The 12108-nt window shown below is 41.1% G+C and overlaps 1 protein-coding gene across 1 annotated transcript in view; it reads left to right on the top strand.

Annotated features, from left to right (window-relative positions):
• LOC108437855 (ATP-binding cassette, sub-family C (CFTR/MRP), member 2) overlaps nucleotides 1–12108 on the top strand; it is a 61203-nt gene that overhangs the window by 7564 nt on the left and 41531 nt on the right. The window contains exons 3-10 of the mRNA XM_017715253.2: nucleotides 1835–1978; nucleotides 3497–3637; nucleotides 3727–3849; nucleotides 3941–3996; nucleotides 6396–6615; nucleotides 7572–7759; nucleotides 9609–9786; nucleotides 10603–10857. Coding sequence (XP_017570742.1) covers nucleotides 1835–1978; nucleotides 3497–3637; nucleotides 3727–3849; nucleotides 3941–3996; nucleotides 6396–6615; nucleotides 7572–7759; nucleotides 9609–9786; nucleotides 10603–10857 — 1305 coding nt within the window. The remainder of the gene's footprint in view (nucleotides 1–1834; nucleotides 1979–3496; nucleotides 3638–3726; nucleotides 3850–3940; nucleotides 3997–6395; nucleotides 6616–7571; nucleotides 7760–9608; nucleotides 9787–10602; nucleotides 10858–12108) is intronic.

Here is a 12108-nt window from a genome sequence, read left to right as displayed (position 1 = left end):
ATACACTCCAATAGACTGCAATACAATACACTACAATATGCTACAATACACTACAATACAATACAATACAATACAATACACTACAATACACTGCAATACACTACAATACACTACAATACACTACAATACACTACAATACAATACAATACACTCCAATACACTCAATACAATACAATACACTACAATATACTACAATACAATACAATACACTACAATACACTCCAATACACTACAATACAATACAATATACTCCAATACACTACAATACAATACAATATACTCCAATACACTGCAATACAATACACTACAATATGCTACAATACACTACAATACACTACACTACAATACAATACAATACAATACAATACAATATGCTACAATACACTACAATACACTGCAATACACTACAATACACTACAATACAATACAATACACTCCAATACACTCAATACAATACAATACACTACAATACACTACAATACAATACAATACACTCCAATACACTCAATACAATACAATACACTACAATATACTACAATACAATACAATACACTACAATACACTCCAATACACTACAATACAATACAATATACTCCAATACACTACAATACAATACAATATACTCCAATACACTGCAATACAATACACTACAATATGCTACAATACACTACAATACACTACACTACAATACAATACAATACAATACAATACAATATGCTACAATACACTACAATACACTACAATACACTACAATACACTACAATACAATACAATACACTCCAATACACTCAATACAATACAATACACTACAATACACTACAATACAATACAATACACTCTAATACACTACAATACAATACAATACACTCCAATACACTGCAATACACTCCAATACACTCCAATACACTCCAATACACTGCAATACAATACAATACAATACACTCCAATACACTGCAATACACTCCAATACACTCCAATACACTCCAATACACTCCAATACACTGCAATACACTGCAACACAGTACAACACATTGCGCTCATATTTTAGTTGGGTTTAGTTGTGCATTGTTGTGTATAAGACTGTTTGGGCCTTCTTACTGAGCGACCGCTAGCTGTAATGCTAATGTCTAGCAGCGATGGTGACCGATGCTGTTCGGCCGATTGTGTTGCTGTGGGACGTGAGGGCTGAGGCAGTAGTGGGAGACGCTCTCAGGGCTCTTTAGCATATTTTAGTAGGTTGGGCCCTAATAGGCCAAACTCTCAGCATACACGTCTACTCTACAAAGCCCGTTTTCAGAGGTACTGACGCAGTCTCTGTTTTCAACGGCAGAATATTAAGACAAATATCAGTCGATATACAAGAATAATAAGTCTTAAGTTAGGAGAACATTTCTGAGAACAACCTGAGGGTGAATTCTGAGGCCCGGATGGTCAGGTCCTGCTGAGTCTGGACAAACACTTCGAGCTCCGGTCAGCTGTAGCTCCTCAGAGAATTTGGTTACGCAATTAAAAAGGGCAGCTGGGCCTAATTAAAATTCTTCGCCATGAAACCATGTGACCAAATCATTTGGTCAACCAGAAAATGAAAAAAAAGGATGCTTGTCCACCCTAATGGTCTCCATTTGGGTCACAAACCCACCAACATTCAAACAGTGTTTCTTTCTCACTGCTGGACTTTAGAAGCACCAATTAAATGCTAATTGTGCAGGAAATAAACAGAAACTAGGCAAGAGCCTTAACTTAGTAACAAAATATTCCTTTGTTGTGCTAGATAATTCAGCTTGGCACGTTCCTTTCTTCCAAATGAACTGATCGGATCTCGTTTTCCCATCAGGTCCTGGCGGGATTGCTGTTCCTGACAGCCGTCGCTGCACTCGCGCTCACTCTTGGTGAAGATTACAGGCCATCAAGTGACTCATCGGCTCCGAAAAGCCCCGTGGTGCTTTATGTTAATCCTGTGCTCTTCGCCGTCTCGTGGGTAAGATAACGGCCAGTTGTGACTGCGTTCTCCTGAAAGGCAAAGACCATCGATAAAAGGCGTCGAGGATTTTTTTTAAACCATCACAGCCCTGAGTATTAAACTGCAAACATCACGGCCTAAATTTCTTAGGTATCGTATTTTGCTCCATACCTGCGAACTTCATTTCTTTTCAATGTTTATTCATTTCTCAAACTTTGATTAACTGATCCACCTAAAACCTGAGGGTCATTATGTGGGCCTACACTTCCTCACCCTCGTATCTACAGAATATATTTACATATACAGTCATATGCAAATGTTTGAGCACCCCTGGTTTTGCACTTACGGATTCTTGAAGTGAAAACAAACCACAACACATCCTCTATAGCAGGCATGTCAAACTGTGGACCGTCCAGGCAGTGGAAATCAGCCTTTGCCCTCATTTAATGCTCCCAAATCAGTTCATGAAGGTCTCCCTGGTGAGCTGATGAGCTGATTCAGGTGTGTTAATCAAGGCAGTGTCCTGACGTCTGCAGTGTTTCGGCCTGCGAGGACTGGAGCCTGACACACAAGCTCTATAGGGAACTTCTATATGGCATTGTTATTCAAGTATTGTTGGCTATATTGGAGGGAAAAAAAACATACATGATAAAAAAATTTTTTTTATTAAGTCAACATTTAAAGAAAATGTCTATCACTACAAGTGTTAAGTACTTTGTGTGCATTATTTAAGGCTTATTAATGCTGAAGTTCTCCACCAATTTTCCAGAAGCTCTGTATAGGTGAGCAGTTAACATGTGAGCAGAGTCATTCAGAGCGGTTGGGTGGGAAACGCCCTGTTCTAGAGAAACGTACCGAGTCAGGATTGTTCACAGTGGTGGTGATAGGAACCAGACGTCCACCTCTAAAAGCCCCTCACAGAAATGTGTTATATGAAACCGTTATGAACATCTGAGACATCATTTTACTCTAGTTTGTGGCCTAACACAAATTTTAATCCATGTAGTTTATCCGATCCACGGTGGAGGCATGTATCTAGGATGTTCTAAGGTTTCAGATTCATGACTGTTTTACCATCATCAGCATTACATATAAAAATTCAAAAGATGTGTGGGTTCTCTGGTGGTTCTGGATAGTCAATAAAGGGGCTATGTTTGGGTTGTAGTCATGGCGACCCCTGGTTCCTATCACCACCACTGTAAAGATCTATGTTTTTCTACAAATGCATTATTTCACAGCAAACTGCTCTGGATGGCTTTATTATCATTTATTATTATTATTATTATATATTATTTGTTATTATATATCATTATTATTTATTTTTTATGCTGACATTTTGCGAAATTGGTGGAATTCCCCTTCAACTAATGCCGTACATAATGTGACAGGAGCTTTACTTTAATATAGAGCATTACTGAGGAAGGGAAGACCAAACCTTTACAATCATAAGTTCATTTGACTGTATTCAGATTTAATTGAATCATTTTATGATCTGTGACTAAACGGCGTTCACTCATCTCCATCGTGTCTTTGTAGCTGCTGGTGATGCTGCTCCAGGAGGCTGTGAGACGCAGGGAGAAGGCTGTCGATTCTGGAAGCCTCTTCCTCTTCTGGCTCCTGCAGGTCGTCTGTGAGATCTTCGCTTTCCAGACCTTGCTGAGACAAGCTTTAACAGAGGTACCGACTGATCCCCGGTTCGCCGTCCTAGAGCGCGAACGCTCGAGCCGCGGATTCGGTTAGTGATCCTTATTTGTCCTTCTCCTCAGGAGGGGATATCAGATCTGCCCAGGTTCTGTCTCTTCTACATAACCTTCGGCCTGCAGCTGGTCGCTTTGGTTTCGTCAGCCATAGCAGACGTTCCTCCTGATCTGAAGGAAGCAGTGAGACGGGTGAGGCTGTTTATTTAACCTGGTGGAATTTGAGCTCTCAGTACAGACTTTGCATATCACTGTCTTCATTTTGTCCCTCTCCCACCTGCAGAATCCAGAAGCTGGTGCTGCGTTTGTTAGTAGGATCACATTCAACTGGTTTAACCGGTAGGTTTTGGCAGCTTTTTCTTAGGGATGCTCTGATATTCTTGGCCAATGACAATAATCAGCGACTAACACTAAAACGAATATCAGTTCGCAGTAATTTAACTTGTTTACATTTTCAAACAACTATAATCCACATATGGAGGTCCGTGTGAGCAGCAGGGAGGGTGGGTGTCTCTGATACTACTACTGCTGCTGGTAGTGCATCTGCTGTTACTGCTACCACTATTACTACCATTGCTACTGTATTACTGCATTATTACTGCTGATACTGCTACCAGAACTTTGTTACTGCAACTACTACCTCAGTTTCTGTTGCTGCTACTTCTATCACCACTACTGCTATTACCACCAGTGCTACTGCTGCTACAACCACTGCTACTACTACTACTTCCATTACTGTTACTGCTACTACCACTGCTACTGTTACTCCTACTACTACTACTACTACTTCCATTACTGCTACTGCTATCACCACTACTGCTATTACCACCAGTGCTACTGCTGCTACAACCACTGCTACTACTACTACTTCCATTACTGCTACTGTTACTCCTACTACTACTGCTACTACTTCCATTACTGCTACTGCTATCACCACTACTGCTATTACCACCAGTGCTACTGCTGCTACAACCACTGCTACTGTTACTCCTACTACTACTGCTACTACTTCCATTACTGCTACTGCTATCACCACTACTGCTATTACCACCAGTGCTACTGCTGCTACAACCACTGCTACTACTACTACTTCCATTACTGCTACTGTTACTCCTACTACTACTGCTACTACTTCCATTACTGCTACTGCTATCACCACTACTGCTATTACCACCAGTGCTACTGCTGCTACAACCACTGCTACTGTTACTCCTACTACTACTGCTACTACTTCCATTACTGCTACTGCTATCACCACTACTGCTATTACCACCAGTGCTACTGCTACTACTACTACTTCTATTACTGCTACTGCTATCACCACTACTGCTATTACCACCAGTGCTACTGCTGCTACAACCACTGCTACTACTACTACTACTTCCATTACTGCTACTACCACTGCTACTGTTACTCCTACTACTACTGCTACTACTTCCATTACTGCTACTGCTATCACCACTACTGCTATTACCACCAGTGCTACTGCTGCTACAACCACTGCTACTGTTACTCCTACTACTACTGCTACTACTTCCATTACTGCTACTGCTATCACCACTACTGCTATTACCACCAGTGCTACTGCTGCTACAACCACTGCTACTACTACTACTTCTATTACTGCTACTGCTATCACCACTACTGCTATTACCACCAGTGCTACTGCTGCTACAACCACTGCTACTACTACTACTTCCATTACTGCTACTACCACTGCTACTGTTACTCCTACTACTACTGCTACTACTTCCATTACTGCTACTGCTATCACCACCAGTGCTATTGCTGCCTACCATGTATTCCTATGGTTTGCATGAAATAAACCAATAAATTAGCAACATTTTAACCAGTGAGTACTGCATTTTGCCATCCTTTGTGGCTGTCGGCATGGTAACTCCGTTAACTTTCTTTAGGCACAGGCTTCTTGGCCATTGTGCAGTCTTGCTTTTTCTGTTCCTGGTCTGTTTTGTACAAAACCCATCAAAGACAGATGTTCTGTAGACCGATTCTTATTTGACTGATACTTTGCTCATTAACATGAAACAAGGAACTTCAGACAGTTGTGGGCTGGAGGTCAGGGAACCAGCCCTGTGACCGGAAGGTCGCCGGTTTGATCCCCTTGGCTGACAGTCCATGACTGAGGTGTCCTTGAGCAAGACACCTAACCCCCAACTGCTCCCCGGGCGCCGTGGAAAGGGCTGCCCACCGCTCCGGGCAAGTGTGCTCACTGCCCCCTAGTGTGTGCGTTCAAAAGTGTGTGTGTATGTGGGTGTTTGCACGGATGGGTTAAACGCAGAGGTCTAATTTTACAGTGTGCAAACAGTTGTAAATTCTATTCTATATTCCATCTGCTTGCTGAATGATTAGAAGTAGTAGTCCTGTCGCTTCATTAGCTGGGCATTGTGCTAACAACTTCATAGGGAGGCCCTGGGACGCTTGTTCTGCAGATTAGGCTAAGCACTTACTGCTTACCTGTTTACAGTTCTGGCCTGAGCTTCCGAACAGTGGAGTGTTTTCATGCTTAAGATTCCCAGCCATATTTTTGTCTTTAGGAGGGAACACAAGTTGCTAATGAGCAACTCTATCTTGTTTGACCCAACCCAAAGCAAGATGAAAAGCCTCATTCAGGCGCAATAAATTAAGACTATATAGCGTCTGTCTCTGATGCTTTTCTAATGTCCTCAGCCATTTGTTGCTTCATAATAGATGTTTCATCCACAATTTGTTCGTTTAAGGATGGTCATCAATGGCTACAAGAGACCGCTGGTTCAGGAGGACATGTGGGACTTGAACGAGAAGGACAGCACTAGCCACATCAGCCAGGAGTTTGAGGAGATCATGAACCAGGAGTTGAGGAAAGCTCGCATCCGATTACAGAGGAAGAAATCCAAGTCAAAACCAGGGCCTGACCAGAACGGCCTGGCCAAAGGAATCAGTCAGGATGTCCTGGTCATGGTGAGGAAGGAGTCTTACAACGTTTTCTGGCTGACTATAAGTGAAAGTGTTAGTTCTAGGCATCCGTTCCCGCCCTGAGCGATGGTTCAGTGTTCAGCATCCGAGGTTTGCTTCCGTAATGGAAGCTAATAGTCAGTAGCTTGATAACCAGATCATCACACGTTCAACTTAAACCGGGAAGCGTTGTTAGGTCATATCAAATAGACTTGTTCATGTAGTTTCTGAGATGGCGTACTGCTTCAAAAACAAAACCAGATGTATCAAAGCTAAAATTAGCAGTAAACAGATAACACTTCAACTTGAACCTCGCTGCGTCGACGTTTTCACAACAGATTTGGTTCAGTAATCCAACAGTGTTAATGGGTTCATTTCATAACGGGTGTCATGATGTAAGTCATGTCAAGTAAGGTGTTACCCACTATTCTGTAGCAGTCTAGGCCCCGAAAAAGGATTCATGATGTTGCAGAAGAACCAGATTTTTGCAGTTTAAGAACTTGTCATGAATCTGACGTAGACTTAAGACCTTCAGAACAAATCTAGGAAGATATTGGTGAATGAGGCACAATGGTCCTAGTACCAACAGTCATTGAAGAACCTTCTAAGAAGGTGGCCCTATTCACACCAAGTTAAAATCTGATTGGACTGTTTCGATTGGCATGCTGGAGCTCCCACTAGAAGGTTCTTGGCACCTTTACTACAAAGTCAATTCTTACTTTTGCTGCGTTCTCAAAGATATTTTTATGAATATTTTCAAAAATGCAAATGCATCATATCTTCCCACTGTCGGTTCCCAGGTTTGGACTAAGAATAGAAGGTCATTTGCTTGTTAACGCCTTCAGAGCTGTGCGGTTCTAGAGTCGGAGGTGGTTAAAGAGTTGCTTTGATTTATGATGGAGCACGGCAGTCTTCTGTGCCCACGTTCTTTGGCTGACTTCAACTTTCATGTACGTAATTAGGAGGACACGCGAGAAAAGGCAGAAAAGAAGAAGAAAAAGAAGAAAGAAAAGAAGCCTGACGAGTCGAATTATCCCAAGTCCTGGCTGGTGCCTTCCATTCTGAAAACGTTTAAATGGATTCTTATAGAATCTGCCATCTTCAAGCTACTGCAGGACCTGCTGGCCTTTGCAAGCCCTCAGCTGCTAAAGTGAGTACTTTTGTTGGTTTTAAAACACAGGAAGTTTGGTTTTTCTACCAGTGTGAGCACTTTGCTTTGGTATAGATTATGTATAGATGCTCAAATTGATGATAAACTATATGCTGAGACCCTTGAGGGCCAGTGTCCAGCGCAGTTTGGGAGTTCTCCTGCTCAAACGCAGCCGCTGAACCTGACAATTAACAGATGAGTTGAAACAGGAAAGCCTCCACAATGTGCTGGACACTGGACCTCCAGGCCGAGAGCTGTGCACCCCTGCTCCAGTATTAGGGTCAGGTTTGAGATTAGACTTAAATTAGATGGGTTAGATGAGTGGATCTAGATGGAATAGATGTTTTTTTTTTATATTTCTCCATCTTTATTTAACCGTTCTCTTTATGCAAAGTTATCTATGGTATAGTTAGTTCTCAAGCACATCTTCATTTTTGTCGTTTTTCAGTTTTTGACATAATTTGAAAATGCCTGTCATTCTTTACATTGTCTGTGAATTTCATAAGAATTGGACCAAAAGAAATGTCGCACAATTACTTGGAAAAATGTCTGGTTCCATTGACTTACATTAGAAGTAGAGGATGTTTTTCCTTCTCCTGTAAAATTCTCATTTTGGGTTTGTTCTGAAAGCAGCGATATACAACTGGAGAAACTGCACTTAATCATAAGCTCTACAAACAGATTATGAACTAATGGGCAACACGTTAAAGCTTTGAGTGCCGCATGGAAAGATATTGATGAAGCTTTTCAGAAGCTTGTCTACAAGTAAGGGTGCAAATTTTTGCACTCACCTGCCAGTTGATTTGATGGACCCTCTGCTCCGCTACCAAGGAGACTCGGTTCATCATGCTGAGCGTGGGTGATGCGTCCTGAGTGGTATTGGTAGCGTTACCCCCCTTACCAATAATCTGTTTTCTGCGCAGACAGCATGTAACATCAAATCGTTCTCCACATTTATTTGGTTGTAAACCACAATTAGTGATACTAGAAACTAACCCAGACGGTATTATATGGTATTTATTTGGTATTCGAGAAAATGTTAATTTATTTTACTGTAATAATTCTGAAGACACTAATCTAAATTCACGTTACCATACAAGCTTGCTTTGATGAACATTGGGTGGGCATTTACACAGCATCTACAGTGGACCAATGGGGTGGACAACATGGTAAAAATATGATGTCACGATACCTGAAGGCATTTTTTTAATGCTCAGTATTCATCATAATATTTAGTTGAGAAGTTGAAACTGAAAAAAGCCCACATAGTACTATGTTTGAAAAAATACTGAGTATTATGGTTTTTATATAAAGTTTCACATAAATCAACTTAACCTTTCATTAAATCTGATTAACCATGACTAATTATCCACTATTTGTGTTTAAAAACATGTACACGGTGAAAATGGCCCATTAGATCAAGCTAAAAATTACTTTGGTCTAACAAGCAATTAAACTAATGTTATTCAACTAAAAACATGATATTTATTAAAAGAATTGTTCAAAGTGCTTATTTATCACATACAATATTCCTCTTAGATTTAAGACAAGACATTTTTTACGGTGTAGTCGATGTTCTTTGAGTACTAACCATGTCCGCTCTATGCTCCAAAAAGCTTTCTTTGTTTTGTGATTTATCAAAATAATAATAAAAAAATCATTCTATTGCCCACCCACAGTGGACCTCCAGATTGACGTGTTGCCAAAGCTTTAATCAGTATCATAGGCAAAGCTTACTGAATGCTTGTGTTGACCTAATTTGTGTTATGGCTAGTTTTTTTCTCTATAGAGTTCAACAACATGCTCAGTTCTGATGATTCCCCCTGAAATGTGGTTTGGTTCATTCCAGGGTCATGATATCCTTCACTCAGGACAAGTCCATCTACGTGTGGCAGGGGTACATTTATGCAGTGCTGCTCATGATTGTGACGTTCCTACAGTCAGTGTTCCTCCAGCAGTATTTCCACCGCTGTTTTGTGCTGGGAATGAAAGTACGCACTGCCATCATGGCGGCTGTTTATAAGAAGGTACGTGCATTACATCCTTACGCTATTCCAGCTCTGTAAACTCTTTAGTGTTGATGATCATTTCTGGACTATTAACAGGACTGTAATGTATTCCCCTGCTGAATTGTGTATCGCTGTATTTAATCAACAACTAGAGGTTTCACTTTCTGTAATATTGTATTTTTTATTTTTTTCAGACCGCATGACCGTCTACTGTTAGCTTTGAAGTAAAACCTTGTCTCCCTAAAAATGTTCCTACAGGAGATGGAATTTTTTAAAAAGCTGTTTTGGACCATTTGATGCAATATAAATGGCTGCTGGTTATTTAAAATAATGTAAAAACAATGGAAAAAAGTGGAGATACAAGGTATTTTTCTGACAGTTATTTGTGATTGTAAATGCAACCACTTCAAGGACTGAACGTTTGAGGTTTAAAAACTAAAAGCAAGTCTCACAAAAGTAATGGAAGCTATAATAAAGGCAAAAAGCAGATAATCTGAATGCCAAAAATATTGATGTCATATGTAGTTGTTTAGGTTTTGTGGAATTAAATATCTGGCACAGTACAGGGTAGTTTTCGAGCTGTTTGTGTGCGTTGGAATTGCCTCTATAGCAGAGTGGTTAAGTCACTTAAGACCTGCGCTCTCAGGAGAGTAGACCACTGATCTAACACTGCACACGACTCCCAACGCTACATTCTGGAAACTCATGCTTGACTTAAAAAATGTGCTTAATTCAAAAACGTCTGGAATGAATTTTGTGCTTGTTGTCATTAACTTCAGTCACCAGCCGGTTGCTGTGCTGGTTGTGCTGATTCGCTCTCGATGTCTCCTTCAGGCTTTGGTTGTGTCCAATGACGCTCGCAAGGAGTCCACTGTGGGAGAGACGGTGAATCTGATGTCAGCTGATGCTCAGCGCTTCAACGACGTCACTAACTTCATCCACCTCTTGTGGTCGTGCCCACTGCAGATCATTCTGTCTATAGTTTTTCTCTGGATCGAGTTGGGGCCGTCAGTCCTGGCTGGCCTGTTGGTCATGGTGCTTATGGTTCCCATTAATGGACTGCTGGCAACCAAGTCTAAAACTTTCCAGGTACTCCAGATTGCTTTTGTGAATTTGTCTGGAATTATCATCATTGAGTCTAATTTTCTGATCATTCTCATGGAAATCCCTAATTTCATTACTCTGAAATTTGTTAATAATTGGACAGTGACTTTTGTTGTCTTGGTTCAGGGGCTCAACACATTGGATTTAAAATGAGACGGTAACTTGAAAGTTTTCCCTGATGTTTTTGTGGGTTTGTATAAAAGAAGCAGACGAAAGTTTCCAAGACGATTTTTCAACATCTTTTCACTGCTCAGAGTTGAACTCTGAAAGCTTTTGTTACTATGCTATGGAGCCCTACTAGTGGACATCCCATGTAAATAAAAATAATGTGTGGCCACCACTTAGTAAGCCCTGGAAATGAGATTCCAATGTGTGTCCATGAATTAGTAAGCCCTGGAAATGAGATTTCAGTGTGTGGCCACGACTTTGTAAGCCCTGGAAATGAGAGACCAATGTGTGGCCACCACTTAGTAAGCCCTGAAATGAGATTTCAGTGTGTGGCCACGACTTGGTAAGCCCTGGAAATGAGATACCAATGTGTGGCCACGACTTAGTAAGCCCTGGAAATGAGATTCCATTGTGTGGCCACGACTTGGTAAGCCCTGGAAATGAGATACCAATGTGTGGCCACGACTTAGTAAGCCCTGGAAATGAGATTCCATTGTGTGGCCATAACTTAGTAAGCCCTGAAATGAGATTTCAGTGTGTGGCCACGACTTAGTAAGCCCTGGAAATGAGAGACCAATGTGTGGCCACCACTTAGTAAGCCCTGGAAATGAGATTCCAATGTATGGCCACGACTTGGTAAGCCCTGGAAATGAGATACCAATGTGTGGCCACGACTTAGTAAGCCCTGGAAATGAGATTCCAATGTGTGGCCACAACTTAGTAGGCCTTGTAACTGAGATACCAATGTGTGGCCACATCGGAGTCTTACAGTCTGATATGTTTCTGAAAATGCCTGAAAAATATATGGACAGATGAGGTGAATATTAAAGGGGCACTCAGCCTAAAACTAAAAAGGAAATAAGCTATTGGTTGTGTAATATTCTGTAGTGGAGCTTTGCTTCCATGCTTTTGGCACTGTTCTCTCACCACTGCACCCATGCATTACACAAATACAATATATGGGCAAAAGTATCAGGACAGAAGGGGAGCTGTTATGATCTTATTCTAAAACCATAGGCATTCATATAGAGTTGGTCCTCCTTTGCAGCTCTAACAGCTTCCACTCTT

This window comes from Pygocentrus nattereri, chromosome 22 (genome assembly GCF_015220715.1).
Source record: "Pygocentrus nattereri isolate fPygNat1 chromosome 22, fPygNat1.pri, whole genome shotgun sequence".
NCBI classification, from domain to species: domain Eukaryota; kingdom Metazoa; phylum Chordata; class Actinopteri; order Characiformes; family Serrasalmidae; genus Pygocentrus; species Pygocentrus nattereri.
This window is presented reverse-complemented; position numbering and strand designations above follow the sequence as displayed.